At 36.4% G+C, this 17,313-nt stretch overlaps 1 protein-coding gene and 1 long non-coding RNA gene across 2 annotated transcripts; both read left to right on the plus strand.

Moving 5' to 3' along the window:
• The first annotated feature begins 1,602 nt into the window (after window positions 1–1,602).
• LOC113699562 (cytochrome P450 71AU50-like) lies at window positions 1,603–9,978 on the plus strand. The gene is made up of 9 exons (XM_027219932.1): window positions 1,603–2,535; window positions 2,581–2,695; window positions 2,751–2,821; window positions 3,814–3,897; window positions 4,674–5,223; window positions 5,533–5,786; window positions 6,184–6,632; window positions 9,146–9,156; window positions 9,824–9,978. The coding sequence occupies exons 1-9, from the start codon at window positions 1,603–1,605 to the stop codon at window positions 9,976–9,978; spliced, it is 2,622 nt and encodes an 873-aa protein (XP_027075733.1).
• A 434-nt stretch (window positions 9,979–10,412) lies between these two features.
• Window positions 10,413–11,603, plus strand: LOC140010341 (uncharacterized). The gene is made up of 2 exons (XR_011817624.1): window positions 10,413–10,676; window positions 11,349–11,603. It is a non-coding gene; the product is annotated as an uncharacterized lncRNA (long non-coding RNA).
• The last annotated feature ends 5,710 nt before the right edge of the window (window positions 11,604–17,313 follow it).

Below are 17,313 nucleotides of genomic sequence, written 5' to 3' on the forward strand. Positions count from 1 at the left end.
TTATGTTTATTTTGTAAGATTTATATATTTACTTAGGGATTACCATATTGTAAAATGTGAATATACTTTATTTATTTTTCCTTAGTAACCTCCTTAGTTATTTAATTTGCTTCCCTATGTTTACAATTGGCAGTGATTACCATGTTACAGGTAAAAATATGCTTCTTCTTTTCGCATCAAGACCCCTAGACTTTTTGAATTTCGAATAGCAGATTTAGGATACGATTCATTCAAAATGGTATGTAATGTGAATCAAATAATTTTAAATCATCATTTAAAAAGAAAAGAACAGAGATATGGAAGCTTTCTAATTACTTTAGGCTAAACACTCCATTGAGAATATATATATATATATATATATATATGGATACAGTAGATGACTAGTAGCATTACATTACCATGATAGTGACTCCATCAAAAGGGAGAGAGATAACATCTGATGGCGATGATGATGATGATGATCAGGAGAAGTCAGCCCAGATTGCCAGCAGGTTTCCTTATCATATTTGATCATATTCTTATTATTAGAAGAAGAAGAGGACAGTTGAAGATGTCTAAAGATGCTGTTTTAATCAATCTTGTGGGCATTCTAACCCTTTCATCTTAGTTTGTGCAGACTTTAGTCTTACTCCCCATGAGATGTTGACATGGAGCAATATTAATAAGCTTTAGACACCATTTGGATTGAAGGAAGAGGAAGAAAAGGAAAAGAGAGGACTCTAGTAGAAAAGAAAAGAAAGGAGAGTAAAGAAAACTCGAACCTGAATGGTTAAAAAGCGTTTATTTGTTGAGATATGCCAACTTTTCCTACAGATTTTATCAGATTGGGTTTGATATTAAAATAATTTAGTTATTAGAAAATAAGAATATTTGTTAACCAAAGATCATGTTGATTTGTTAACAAATATATTAGCTAAGATTTGCTAGTAGTAGAAGATTATATTTTGTTGAGATTTTCAGGATAATTGTTAGTTGGATATTTTGCTAGTTTGTTTTATGTAATCACTATAAATAGTGAGTTGATGAATGTAGAACACAAGCTCATTTTCTACCTTCAATACAAGTCTCTTATAAGCTTTTTTTTTCAACACTAAGGTGTTTTTTTTTTCTTAGTTCATACCCCAAAAAACCAATAAAGTGGTATCAAGAGCCTAAATATTAAGGGCCTGTTTCTTTGAGAGTGAGTGAATCTGGTGAGAATTCCTTTTTCACACTTAAGCCCTCAACATCGAAATGCCAGGAAACAACTTCTTATCCAATCCTCCAAGTTTTACTGGTAAAAATTACCAAATCTGGGCTGTCAAAATGAAGTCCTATTTGGATGCTAATGATCTTTGGGATGTGGTAGAGATAGATCCTGTTCCTGAATTGTCAGAAGATCCAACTATTGCAGAGATGAGAGCCCATAGAGATGCAGTCAAAAGGAGATCAAAAGCCATGACTTGCATTCATTCAGCAGTTTCCGATGCAGTATTCACAAAAATTATGACTTGTGAAACTGCAAAAGAAACTTGGGATGCTCTCAAAGTGGCTTTTCAAGGTAATGACAGATCAAGATAGATGCAAGTTTTGAACCTTAGGAGAGAATTTGAACTCCTTAGGATGAAAGACAAAGAAAACATTAAAGAGTATTCTGACAGACTCTTAAATGTTGTGAACAAAATTAGATTGATTGGAGAACAACTTCCAGATAGCAGAGTTGTGGAGAAAGTCTTGGTGAGTTTACCAGAAAGGTTTGAAGCCAAGATTTCCTCTCTTGAAGATTCAAGAGATCTCTTTCGAATGACCTTGCCAGAATTGATCAATGCTCTAGAGGCACAAGAACAAAGACGAGCCATAAGAACTGAAGAAGTCATTGAAGGTGCTTTTCAAGCAATAAACAAGGATCAAATTCGACAAGGTGAAAGAAATGATCAAGAAAAAAATAGCAACGATGAGAAGAAAAATGGCAGAAATCCTCCGTGTCCACACTGTAAGAAAACCTCACATTTTTCAATCTATTGTTGGTTTAGACCTGACATTCAATGTAGATTTTGTAAGCAAATGGGACATATGAAGAGAGTTTGCAAAAATAAAGGAAAAAGAGAACATCACATTCAGATGGTTGACGAACAAGATAAGGAGCAACTTTTCATGGCCACATGTTTTGCAAGCAATAATTCCAATACTGAAACTTGGCTAATAGACAGTGGTTGCACTCATCACATGGCATATGATGAATCTATATTTAGGAAACTTGATAAATCGCAAATCTCCAAAGTCAGAATTGGAAATGGAGATTATATTGAGGTGAAAGGCAAAGGTAGTGTTGCTATTGATTATGGTTTAGGTACCAAAATTATTTCTAATGTTTTGTATGTACCTGAAATTAATCAAAATCTATTAAGCGTTGGACAATTATTGGAGAAGAATTATTCTATCATCTTCAAAAACAGGACTTGTGCTATACATGATCCAGTTGGAAATGAGCTTTTCTCAGTGAAAATAAGAGGCAAAAATTTTGCTTTGAATTTGTCAGAAATTGACAATTCTAAGGTGTAGTATTGTGAACCAAAAAATTTAGATATTGCTAAAATTCAGGAGGAGATCACTGATGAGGCAATTGAAGGAGGTTACATTGTGAAAATTCATGAGAAACTACCCAAGAATGATGGTGGTGACAAAGCTTATAAAAGGCCATACAAAAATTTGAAAGGTTGCTTTATGTCTCTCATTGCAATCATTTTTTGTATTGCGAATTTCTTCTTCAGGGTCATCTATTATGTATGGGAGCTCCACTTTCAAGTTGAAAAGAAGTTATTTGAATACATCTGAAAATTTGGTATTGATGTTGAAGTTTGGCTCAAGAAACATTGCAAGATTGATGACCAGATTGCAGACATTTTTATGAAAGTCTTATCCAAAACAAGGTTCAAAGATTTGAAAAGACAATTGAAACTCTGCAGCAAAAGTGGCAAGGAGGAGTGTTGAGATATGCCAACTTTTCCTACAGATTTTATCAGATTGGGTTTGATATCAAAATAATTTAGTTATTAGAAAATAAGGATATTTGTTAACCAAAGATCATGTTGGTTTGTTAACAAATATATTAGCTAAGATTTGCTAGTAGTAGAAGATTATATTTTGTTGAGATTTTTAGGATAATTGTTAGCTGGATATTTTGCTAGTTTGTTTTATGTAATCACTATAAATAGTGAGTTGATGAATGTAGAACACAAGCTCATTTTCCACATTCAATACAAGTCTCTTATAAGCTTTTTTTTGCAACACTAAGGTGTTGTTTCTTAGTTCATGCCCCAAAAAATCAACATTACTTTTTGGATGGCTTGCTAGCTATAAATTTTAGTATAAATTGATACAATTTTAATATAGATGCAAAATATAATTGAGTTGGTGTAAATTTATGATTACATCAAAAATATATTAATTCATATCAAAATTATGGCAGTTTACACAATTGGATGGAACTCCAATTAAGAGGCCTTGGATCTATTTCGGAGTGTCTGTGCTGTTGAAGCTTGAAAGAGAGAGATAGACAGACACAGAGACAAATAGCATAGAAAGGCTCCCTTTTGCTCACTCTGCGTGTTTGAACTTACTTTGCCTGGACAAGGACATATTATATTGGGCTCTGCACTATTACTTGTATTAAACTAAACCTTCTTTCAGAGCAAAAAACAATGGTACAATTTTTTTTTTCGGTACTGCATATGATGACACAAACTAAACAACTTCTAATGAATTTAGGCCTCCCATCATATAGCTCAATTAATTATCCTAAGTTTTGTTCATCAGTTTTTAATTTTTATTTAGGGGGATGAGGAGATTCTCCAGATTCTCCACTTTTGGGGTGATAAATTAGAGCTTTTCTTCTTTGCCTATTGTAAAGCTAATCAGGCAACTATTGTATTTTTCAGCGACTGATGCAGATTTTTGCAGATTGCCTATTGATGCAAGACTGTGCAATGTGAACGAGCCTTTCTAGCTAAACTAAACTAAGATGTATACATAAACTAGAATCCAAAATGACTTAAAAATTGGTAAAAATTTGAAAATAGCAGGTAGGCCCCGTATACCTATGCTGATGATCCCGCTAAGTTGGAGCTTCGTGTTTGGATTTAATGTTAGTAGTTCCGTCCAATTAGATATTATTTATGATGAAAAGGATGAGTTTTTGAGTAACACTATTCCATTTACCTTTTGTTTTTCCTTGTACTCTGTATTGATAAGACTCTGATGATTAAAGGTTTATTGTTTGTGGCTAAAACAAAAGTTTTGATTGTAACTATGTCCATGTGTTCTTGAGGAGAAAAAAAAAGCATCCTTAGCAGGCATTGGATGCTAAAACGTTCTAGATAATCTTAACTTTCATTCTTCCCAAGATACAGTTTGTGCATAATCCAAATTCCGAATCTGGCAAATCTTTTAACTAGTCCCCTTTCAATTCCATTTAGCTTGCTATGTCAGAACTTCTAGTCAACCAATCAAGTATAAATGCATGTTTAAGATGAAAAAGATAACACTCCAATCAGTAAATTGAAATAGCAATAATCACTTTCCAAACACCGCCAGCAGACCTTGTATAGTAAATCATGATGTCCGTAGCTTGGTTGTGGACAGCATTACTAGGAGGATTTACACTTGTTTTCTTCCTAAATGCCTTATTAATCAAGAACAAGAACAAGAAATTGCCCCCGGGTCCAAGAGGGCTCCCTCTTCTGGGACATCTCCATCTTTTGGGAAAGAATGCTTACCAAGATTTGCATAAGCTGTCCAAGCAGCATGGTCCAATCATGCATTTACGATTTGGGTTCGTGTCAAACATCATTGTTTCTTCCCCTCGTGCAGCTGAGCAATTCCTCAAGACACATGATCTGGTTTTTGCCAGTAGGCCACCTCTCGAGGCAGCTAAATATTTGAGTTTCGGGCAAAGAAACTTGTCCTTTGCTGAATATGGTTCGTATTGGCGAGATGTCCGCAAGTTTTGCACCTTAAATTTGCTTAGTAACCTTAAGATAAGGTCATTTGAATCTATGCGGAGAGAGGAGATCAGACTATTTGTGGAAACGCTCAAACGGGCTGCTCTAAATTGTGATGTTGTTGATCTCAGTGCTGGGATTTCATCCTTAAACGCAGACATGAGTTGCCTGATGGTTTTTGGAAAGAAGTATGCAGACACGGAATTTGACGAGAGAGTCTTCAAAGTTGTAATTCACGAGCATGGTTCAAAGTCGCGGTCGCGGTCATGGTCGCGGCCCAGAACGTTCCACATCGGTTTCGGCATATCGATCGCGATCTCGGTGAGACACAAAATTTTAAAATATTTAATATTCTAAAATTTGTAAAAAATATGATAAATAAAAATAATTAAAAATTAGTAAAATTAATAAAAATTCAAGTTGACTCGGGATGATTCGGAGTGACTCGGCCGTTTCAACCGTTCATGGTGACATCTCGGTCTGTCATGTATCTCGGAACGTTTCAGTCGCGGTATCGTCTCGGCCGAGTCTTCGAACCATATTTACGAGGGAGGGCAACTAGCTGCGACTCCTAATCTTGGCGATTACTATCCTTGTCTTGCAAAACTTCACCTTCAAGGATTGACCAGGAGAATGAAAGCTACTAGCAAAATTTTTGATGAATTTTTGGAGAAGATTATTGATGAGCATGAAAAATCTGCCAAGCAAGATAGGCCAGCAGATGACTTTGTCCATATGTTGGCCCTCATGAAATCTGGAGAAACTGAGTTTCAATTTGATCGCCGCCACATCAAAGCTATTCTGATGGTAAGTCATATGGTGCATGTAAGATATATGGGTTCAACATTTTTGTGCATATTGAAATACTCTCTCTTGAATAAATGTTACATTTAGAATTTGAAGTTTCGCTAAACTAGCCATTGCTGTCTAATTAAGGTTGTCAGTCTTTTGTGAAGTAAATTCGAATGCCTTTTTGTGTTTGAGCTCGGAATAGAATCACCTCTTTTTATATGGGATGGATAGGATATACTTGAGCCTGATTAATTCCGTTCTTCATCAGCTTTTCTTTATTTGTAGGCCACATTGAACTAGTTTTTCAAGTCCCATGTTTACTTGATAGTCATTATTGTTTTTACTTTTCTTATAGCGCCTTATCTTATTCAACCTGCTGAATAACTAAGAAGCAAAATCAAGTTCTTTTCAGGACATGCTTGCAGGAGCATTGGATACTTCAGCTACAGTTGTTGAATGGACACTGGCAGTGCTCCAGAAAAGCCAGCGAGTACTGAAAAAGGTCCAGCAAGAATTGGAGGAAGTCGTAGGACTTGACAGGATGGTTGAGGAATCAGACTTAGAATACCTGAATTACTTGAATATGGTTGTAAAGGAAGCACTGAGGCTTCATCCCGTGGCACCATTGCTTGTCCCTCATGCAGCAATGGAAGATTGCAGTGTCGATGGCTTTCATATACCAAAGAATTCACGAGTGATTATCAATGTTTGGACAATTGGGAGAGATCCAAATGCATGGTCTGACCCCGAGAAGTTTATTCCAGAGAGATTTATAGGAAGCAATATAGATGTCAAGGGGCATGATTTCCAGCTTCTTCCCTTTGGCTCAGGTAGAAGAGGCTGCCCTGGAGTGCAATTGGTGTGACGACCCCACCTCCCCCTAAGGCGTACCAAAGGGTTCGGCGGACCTCCTGCCCAACTCTCGCCAGGACTCACTCACAAGCTCACGCGAATCACGTACATACGCATCCATGAACCATAAATAACATCCACGATTCAAGCTTATAATATACATGGATAGGAAACAGGGTACAAAGTCTCGATATACTCAAACTAGTTCAAAGCGTATACAATCCAAGTACAAAACAATCCATTCGAGAAATAGCGCGAGTACAAGTCAAAATTCAAAACAAAATCAAGAGCAACTAGACTACGCTAGCCTTTACACGTCTCACGCTTCGCTCGTACCCCTGTAAGGAAAACAAACTAACGGGGTGAGCCAAATCTCAGTGAAGTTTCCAAATATCAAATTGGTCAACAAATCAAGTGATAACAAAGTAATAGTGAAATAGCGAGCAAACAAATCCAATCAGGAAAATAGTACTTCAGATAACCAAGTAATATCAGGTTCACATTCACATGTAAGGATACAGTAACCCATATCACGGCTCCATTCCAGCTTGGTCAAGTGGTAGTTGACACTCCGCCAACTTTCAAGTCATAACAAGTCCAAAATAAAACTCCACTACACGCCAATCTCCGTCCACCAATCAACACCCTTTTCCGAACCCGCACGCCACACGAAACACGGGAGGTAATACTCGAGTATACCGTTTAGTCGAGGAGATAACACTCCACTCGACATTACAAGTGATCCAGGGTTTGTTATCTAATCGACCAGACCCTTGCCGGCTCGACTCGATTAACTAGTCACAGGGTTTCTGGAATTTCGGGCAAGACATATCTCAAGTACATGTAGAGCAAGTCAAGTGTAATCAATAGCAAGAACAAGTCATATTAGGGCAAGTGTGGTAAAATACACCCTTGCCCTATCATTCATTCATCATGTAATCATATAAGTCAAGTAAGAAACACATGTACCAAGTACAATCGGATATTTGGAAGCACTCACCAAAATATAGTGCTTCAAGTATTCACGTTCAATTATACTCCAGGCTTGGAGTCCAGATCTGCGATAAAAAGTCAATTTGAGAATTTTGAAACACGAGTAGGATTCGAAACTTAAACGTCCGTTCATTAAGAATCGACCAATTGAAATTTATTTAGAAGACATTCGTGAAACACTTGCTCGCTTTTCAAATCGTAAGGTTTTGTAGCATATATACTTGGAAACAACACTTGAGTTGAAAGTACAAGAAAATACAAGTTTATATTGGCCATTATGTCTTTTCCTCAAGGGTACAAGTTCGGCTAGGTTTTAACGTATAACCCTCAAACCAAGATAGCCAAAGTCCTAGGTGGCTCAAGTACTATTCATCTTAACTTGACCCAAGTCGCAAGTGTATTTCTATAGCCCTCGAGCGTAAATTTGGGCAGCATGCCCTTTGTGTTTACCTAATTTCCAGCCATTTATGGCTTCATTCTTACTCAATCCAACCCAACATTGTACACAAAACAAGTCCAGAACACAAATTCAGTTCAATAGCCATTCCATAGGCTCACAACAACACAAGAGCAAAGATTAAGCTAATATCAAGTGCGGAAATGAAACTTATCAAAAGACAGTTTTGACGGGTTTTGCGAAAATAACACATCCGAGGCTACGTTTATCGGATTGATACGCAGCTTATAACATTTCGAAGCTAAGATGAAGGCCTACAACTTTCATGAAGAGCACTCCATCAAATTTTCAATGTAACCTGATCAAATTCCCAACTCACGTAACCTGGTTTCAACTATTCGGCTAATCAACCGCACTGTACTCAAACGACCATATCTCCATCTACCGAGGTCCGTTTAAGACGTTCTTGGCACTAAAACTTTGACCATATCTACAAAGCTAAGACAGGGCACTAAAACTTTCATGTTTTAACAAATGACTAAATCCGAACGGATTATAGTGAATAAATTCAATCAAAAGGACTGAACTGTCCACGCGAAACTCTGGAAAGTGACCTAGATCAGCGAGGGAATTTTCGTCTTTTCACAAGCTACGTTGCTCCGATTGAGCTGAAATTTTGTAGAAAGCTATAAAATACCATTCCCTACAACTTACATGTTTAGACCTAAGGCCAATTCGGCCTCTAACATGGAGCAACAAAAATGGGCAGAAAGGGGGGAAATTTTCCAGAAATCTGGAATTTGTTGATCTTCAATGAAACTTTCTCAAATTTCTTATTCCAATCACTACCAAAGCCCCTTATATAATCTTATATACAACATATATTAATCATACCTCCAATTTGGCAGCAATTCCTCAAATCCTAACTCATGTGTCCACAAAGAAAACAACCCCCAAAACATGCTAACAACCGTTATTCAGCACAAACTTGAGTTGCTAAGCTAATTTACACAAGATTTAAAAGATCAAGGACCATGATCAGATTTAATACCTCAAAGACAAGCTTGGATGAGTGATAATCCACCTCCTTTGAAAATTTCTGGTTCCTCTAGCTTCCCCTACTCACAATTAGCACTTTAATCGGTTTGGAATCGATTTTCTCACTTGGTTTGGCTAAGATTCAAGAAGAAAGAAATTGTTTTATTGCTCTCACTTTCTCTCTCTCTTTGGTCGACTCTTCAGCAGAAAAATGAAGAGAAAAGGTACAATTTGGGGGATAAGAAGGAAGACTGATGTCTTGGTCAAGAAACCCTTAGGTAGCGACACTTGGCGCCACCACCTCCTCTCATTTTTCTCTTTCTTTTTCTTGCTATTTTGAGCCCTAAATTTCGGTCAAGATAGCTGGCAAATGGAAGATATTTTGCTCAAGTATTAATGGGCTTGTATGGTAAGAAAGTGGTGGTCAAGTGGTGCGTTCAACACACGTACTAGGATTTTTACTTCCTATTCACCAACCTTAACTCATTTCTCCTAATCACATATTATTTCTCACTTAAAAGTCATTTTTAATCACCAAATTTGATCCTTGCTCCATACCGAAAATTCATCCGGCGAAAAAAATCGCGAAAACCCTAATTTGCCCTAATCTTGGAAACGAAGAGTGAAACCCTACTTTTTAGGTTCATCTGTACTTATTGTTGAACAATTGGGTAGCAGGGCTTTAATAGATAATAATTTTCTAATAAAAGGCATTTTTTTTTGAGAAAAATATAAGAAATTTGCGGGTCCTCACAATTGGGGCTCACTGTAGTTCGTCTTCTGGTGGCACAATTGGTGCATTGTTTCAATTGGGAACTTCCAAATGGAATGCTGACTTCAGAGCTGAACATGACTGAGGAATTTGGACTTGTAATGACCAGGGCCAACCATCTGATGGCTGTTCCAACCTATCGATTGAGCAAATGATTAAGTTAGCAGTTCTTGAAATGTATGGTATCTGTTCTTCGGATGTATTAAGGTTTTGTTAAATGCTAGCAAGTTATCTTAATACCATATCTTTCACGGAGATTTCCATCACAAAACGTTGTCAATCACAGAACATTGTCATGGATTATTACTCCAGAGAGATTTTTGGGGAGCAATATAGCTATCAAGGTACATGATTTCCAACTTGTAGTCTGTGTTTTCAGACTCGGACCGGACCGGCCGGTCGAACCGGGAACCGGCCAGGCATCCGGTCCAGCTAGTTAAAAAACTCGGATATTAAAAACTCGGTCAAACCCGGTCATTTGATCAACCGGGTTTGACCGGTGAACCGGATAATTTGATCAAACCCGGTTTTTTTTTTTGCCCTTTCTGCCTTTTTTTTTCAGTCAAAAGTTGGACTGACCAACTAAAAAAGAGACGAAATTATCAAAACTTGGGGTCAGCTCCCCTGCTTCTCTTTCCGTACTTTTCTTCCTTTTTTCTTCAGCTCCAATAACCCTAAAATCTAAAAGCCTCCACCGCTGGCATTTGAGATTCACCGATCGTCGCTTAATCAAGGTTGCCGTTAGTCACTTGTCCTTCAATCTCTAGCCTCCACTGCCGCAACACCACCAGTTTCTTCAGATTTCAAGGTTCAATCAAGTAATTAACACGCTGGTGAACCGAAGCTAAATCTGGTAATTTTTATAATCTAAACCAGTCGTGAAGATGGCTAATTCATTATGTTGAAGTTGATCTGTGACTAAAATTTCAGTATTTTTTTTATTTATTATGCTGGGCATTTGGGATTTGGATATTATGGGTGAGAATATCACGTCCTTATTAGAGAATCTGAAATTTTGAATTTGATTGTCTCTTCTTGTTTTCAAGTTTCTTCCATTGATGATTGGTTACTTTTCTTTGTCTGTTCCATCTGGGTTAACCATTTACTGGTTATAATTCGCACAACCATGCTTATATGTCCCTTCACGTTTCTCTGGTATAGCATCAGTACCAGTGCAAACTGGTTGGATACACTGGATCAAGAATTTTTAAGTTGATAATGATCACACAGTCCAAGCGAATAGTTATCTTTTCGTTTTGAGAATACACTGGATCAAAAGTTAATAATGTCTGTTACATGAATGAGTCTCTTCTGTAGTTTTGTTGACCAACTTATGTGTTTCCTACCTCAAAGGCTGATGGATACAATTATCAGCCGTACTAGTACCATGGACATAAATGGTAGAATAATATGCTACAACCATTTAATGCAGTTTTTAATGTCCTGTGGTCCAATAAAGCAGTAGTCTTTAGTGTAATTTCCTACCTCAATGTCTCTTCAGTCTTCTGTAGTTTTTAATGTGCAGCTTGATGATGAGGATGATCTTGATGACATCGATATCGAAAGTTATGAAATTGGAGAAAAGGGTGATGAAGATGAAGATGAAGATAAAGAATGGCTTAGATAGTTCTTTGGTTTAGAAATTGAACGTGTTGTTTTATTTAGATTGATATTTATCAAGCATTTGAACATGAGCTTGTTACCTTATTTGGATTGCTATTTGTCAGGGATTAAACATGTATGGGATTTCTATTTTATAAATTTTGTAAGTTTGGATGAATTTGGTGAATTGGATATAAATTTAGATGATTGGATTCTTTGGTTATATTTTATAAATTTGATTTGCAGGAATATATATATATATATATATAATCTATATATGACGTCATTCGGTTCGACCCCTATTGACCCCGATCGAACCCATTGACCCCTGGACCCTTAAGCTCGGCCGAGTCGATTCCCGGGCCGAGTCTGAAAACATAGCTTGTAGTTACCAGGGCTAGACATCTGAGGGTTGTTCCTAGCTATCCACTCAGCATATAATGCCTGAAAGTGCATAACTGTAATATCCATTCTGTCTAGCATGTATTGTGGATTTTTGCTCTATTGTTATCAATTTTATTTGGAGTGCAATTCCTAGCAACATTAGGAGCACTAAGAAGATAGTGCCCATGCCAGCAATGACTATGGCAGTTTTTTTTCCTGCTTGCTACTAGTATCTTTACTTCAATTTTCTCATACGATTTTTGTGTAAAAATTAAAAAAAAAATTATGTTCAATGTTTTGTTCCTGATACTAAATTTATCTTAAACATAAATAATTTGGAATAAACTGTAACTCCAAGAAAATCAATAAGGATATATATACCAATGGATGAGATCATGAATTGTGGCCGGGATTGTATTAATTGACCAATATTTGTTCTTTTCTTTGTCCATAAAGTTTCGAGAATGATAATGGGATATGTAAATCTTAACAAACACAAGCAAATGAAACCAATGGCCTAATCAAAAAAAAAAAAATTTTAAAAAAAAGGGAAAAAGGAAAACTAAATGGTCCAAAAAAAGATAATATTGAAGAGTCTACTTTTCTATAGCAAATCAATGCATCTTTAATTATTTTAGATAGCAACAAGTTATTATTATTTTATTTGGTAGTAGTTGTCCATAGGAAATGAGTTTAACTGTTCCCATTAATTTCCTTTTTTGACTTGTAACTGATGTGTGATGAAAGCCACTACTCGCTCAAGCAACTTTTATTTTGTTAACTGTGGAATTCAATAGTGTCACTAAAAGGATTCTAATTATATCATATACACAGTAACTCTGAAAGTTACCAATATATATTAACACTCTTTTAATTCTTAATTTGTATTACTTAAGATTTATAAAATTGTACATAAAACAGGGGATAGAAAAACTCAGAACATAGAGACAAGGCGATAGGATGGATAACAGGAAAATTAGTGGCTGAGAGTCGTCTGTAACCTTCAATTCTACAGCATCTGGAATTTTTTTTTTTTCCTTAATGAAAATATCAAAAGATTATGGGCGTGCATGATATATTTCGAGTGTGGGACATGAGTAATGGCAGACTTAGATATTGAGAATTAGAACTCAGAAGAGAATATTTGAAATTAGCAGCACACAATAAGTGGGGCTATATATTTATACCAAAACAAAATGGCAAATTAAACTTTACTCCCCTGTGGTTTAGTATTTTTTACGTAACCCTTTATGATTTCAAAAGTTATACATAACCTCCTTATGATTTGAATTAAAGTGTCAAAGTGACAGAAATAATCATTCGCAACGGAGTCACCTAAAATATCAAAATACCTTTATGTAAAGTTAAAAAATATTTATTAACTAATGGGGGTTATGTGTATATTTTGAAAATCATAAGGGGGTTATGTGATAAAGCATTAAACCATAAAAGGGTTATAAGGTAAAATATAAAATCATACGAGGTTAGTATGTCATGTATTTATAAGAGTAATTTCGACATTTTAAAAGTTCCGTTACGAATGACCATTTCCGTCACTTTGGCACTTTAATTCAAACCATGAGGGGGTTGTGTATAGTTTTTGAAACCATATGGGGGTTCTGTGAAAAAACACTAAACCACAGGGGAATGAAGTGTAATTTGCCCAAACGAAAATGATACATTGAAAAGAAGACCAGAAATTTCATTGCATTCTCGCACAATTGTCTACCAACTCTCATGTGGGCTGTTTTATTTCTCCGTTACACACCTTAGGCAACAATTACTGAAATTGAATGCGTCCACATTACTGAATTATTAATTCTTAATGTCAGGTTCATCTTGGTTATGAACCATGGTGCATTTTTCTAAGGTACCAAATGTTCCCTTATATATAGCCTTCTAATTAATGAAGAGTAAGTTTTCAAGAACCTACAACACAAAAAGTGTACAGTATCTTGTCCAATTGATACACTAGACTGTCTATCTCTATTTTGTCCTTCATTCCCAACCATCAAAGTTTCTCTCATTGAAGATGAAGTCTGCTAGAATTGTACTTGTTATGGCCATTCTTTTCATGTCACTCTATACAGGTAGATTCAATTTTCTTTTTAGAAAAACTAAACAATGAGATTTAAGACATAAAAAAGACACATAATAACATTCTAATTATATTATTCTATTTCTGTATGCACATTATGATGCGATTTGCCATGATCACACAGGTAGAAGTTGCAGATTGGCCCTAGTGTGCAAGGAGGAAATGCTGTCTAGGCCACCATTTGCCTGCAAGCAACCGCATTGTGACCAGTTCTGCGCAAGATTGCACCCTAAAGGATGGGGAAAATGTAAAGACCACGACAGATTCATCTGCCAGTGTTTCTATGTTTGCTACAAAAACGTGCATCTTCCACCAAAAAACCCCAAACATAATTGACTAAATTTTACACAAGTTTGCCCTTTCCTCCATATATAGGTATGGTCATAAAAGTTTGTCTTCTTGAAGAATGATACATTGACTTGTTGAACTTTGGCATTTCTAGACATATGCCTGTCCCTTTTCTTTCCATTTGTTGATTTAGCACTATGCAAATGTTCTGGTGGATCTTTTTAAAAATTCCTTTCTTTTGTGTTCCAAAAAAAATTTTGTTTCTAGTTGAATTATTCTTTTGTTGGTATCATCAACTTCCTTTCTTGAAGATGTCTTTTTTTTTTATTAGTTCTATGCAATTAATTTTACGTCTTCTCCAACCTATTTAGCCATTAGTCCAAATTAATCTTGAAGGTAATGCTCTTGTAATCTGGAATCTTTACCATTAATATTCATAATTGTTACATCAAACCCTATTTTAGAATATATAATTACGCAATTTTCTAAAATCTCAAGCGTTATAGTCTTTTTTAATACATGTTTGGGAGTCTCAAAATCAGAGTGTACCAATACCTATAAGAATGAATATACATACTCTCAGTAACGTAAATAACTTAGCATGCAATTCATCAAGACCAACCATTCACTAGAAAATTATTTGAGGCGCAATATTTTGATATCTGGACCATTAATCTCCTTTAATCGTTCTGAACTGGCAATTTTTTATGCAGCTTCTCCAAGCAAGCAGATACCTAATCCTGTATTTCAAGAAATTTTGTAATTTGAAAACAAAAATTCTCGGTACTCGCCAATCTAATAGAACAAACAAGTTCTAAAATCAATACCAAATTTCTGGACCATTTTCAATATTAGTTCTCAGTCTATAGAACATAGACAGCATATGAAACGGGATGCTAGGTAAGTTCATCTTTCACGAGTTAACGAACTGAGAGTTTTCCTGTGTTTGAACTCGATTTGGTCGGTTTGAATTTGACTCAAACTCGATGCTAACCTAGCTTCAGTCAAGCTTTAATTAATCCAACTCACTAGCGCTCGCAAGAAGTTTGATTCGTTTGCACAAACACACTTAAAAACTTCCCCTTCACAAGGACCAAGAGAATCATTGCGTCAACCGTAATGTACATTATCACACAAATGCTGCATAGTCTTGTATTTGTTTACTTAATTATGCTATGTTTAGGAAAGTTTGTTTATCTTTCCCAAATCAAGAACTTGCATAAACGTGTGACCAAAATCCAAACAATGGTGACAGAAATCACTAAAATTCTTGCAATTTTTTCCCTTTTCCTTTTAATTACTTATTCAAATACTCAACTAATTCCTGAACAGTTTCTTCAATGCCTTTCTCATAAATTCCTTTCCAACATCCCCACATCAAGTGTGCAATACGTCCCAAGCAATCCTTCATATGAATCTCTCTTGCAATCTCCCATTCAAAACCTTAGATTTCTAACCTCTTCGACTCAAAAACCACTGGCTATAATCACACACTTAGATTACTCCCTCGTACAATCCACAGTAGTATGTTGCAAGCAAACTGGACTACAAGTTACAATTCGGAGTGGCGGCCATGACTATGAATGGACTATCCTCCATATCTGAAGTTCCATTTATCATACTGGGTCTAAACAATCTTAGATCAATTCATGCCAGCACTACAGATAACACAGCATGGATCGAGTCCGGTGCAACCGTTGGTGAATTGTACTATTGAATTGCTCAGAAAGCTCCAACCTTGGATTTCCAGCTGGGATTTGCCCAACGGCTGGAATTGGTGGACACACTAGTGGTGGTGGATTTGGTACCATGTTAAGAAAATATGGGCTAGCTGCTGATAGTGTTATTGATGCTCATGTAGTTGACGTTAATGGTCAAATTCTTGATAGAGAATAAATGGGAAGAGATCTATTCTGGGCTATTAGAGAAGGTGGAGGAGGAAGTTTTGGTGTCATAGCTGCTTGGAGGATCAAGCTAGTCCATGTTCCAGAAGTAGTAACTGTTTTCAACTTAGCCAAGACTTTAGACCAAGGTGCCACTGTCTTCTCAACAAATGGCAACACATAGCACACAATCTCAGTGAAAACCTGTTCATCAGAGCGATTATCCAAGGACAAGGGATTGGCAAGAATAAAACACTTCAAGTCTCTTTCAATTTGTTATTCCTCGGTAGAGTTACTAATCTTCTTCGGGAAATAGAGGAAAGATTCCCAGAACTTGGCTTGAGAAAAGAAGATTGTAGCAAAATGAGTCAACCCTTTATTTCTCAGGCTATCCAAGTGGAGAAACCATGGATGCCCTCAAAAACAGGATACCCCAACCTAAGAGTTACTTCAAGGTTGCATCAGATTATGTGCAGGAGCCTCTCTCCAGTGCAGCATTGGAAGACTTATGGAAATGGTGTTTGGAAGAAGAGAGTCCTGCAGTAATCTCTGATCCTTATGGGGGCTGAATGAATGAGATTTCTGAATCGGAAACTCCATTTCCTCACGGGAAAGGCAATCTGCATGATATTCACTTATTCAGTACATGGTACAGTGCGAAGATTAAGATGCTGGAGGATCATAAAGGCACATTAATTGGCTAAGAATATGACTCCGTTTGTGTCAAAACAACCAAGGAGGGCTTATTTGAACTATAGAGATCTTGATTTAGGAGCAAATAATGTTTCTGGCTCTATTATTCAGAAGCTTTAGTATGGGGAACAAAATATTTCAACAGCAATTTCAGAAGATTGGCAATTGTTAAGGGAGTTGTAGATCCAGATTATTTTTTCAAGTATGAGCAAAGCATTCCACCTCTTATTCTAGACGGGCATAAAGCAATAGAGTGAAAGTGCATGAAAACTTGTTTCTGCATCAATCACTTGTGTGTTCCGGGCCTGCATCATCTTCTTTTCTCTCAAGCCTCATTCCAGTAAGGATAAATAAAAGTTTCATTCCCTGAGAATTGTTACGGTTACATAGACATAAATTTTGCTAACATCTCCTCAGCTTTGATAGAACTTTTTTTTTTTTGAAAGTCTCAGCTTTGGCAATATGTAAGTGGTTCTTTCTAGACTTTTTTTTTCTTTTTTTTTTTTTTTAGGTGTGTCTCGCAGGGAGTGAACCCCGCAGAC

Source organism: Coffea arabica, chromosome 7c (assembly GCF_036785885.1).
Source record: "Coffea arabica cultivar ET-39 chromosome 7c, Coffea Arabica ET-39 HiFi, whole genome shotgun sequence".
Taxonomy (NCBI): Eukaryota; Viridiplantae; Streptophyta; class Magnoliopsida; order Gentianales; family Rubiaceae; genus Coffea; species Coffea arabica.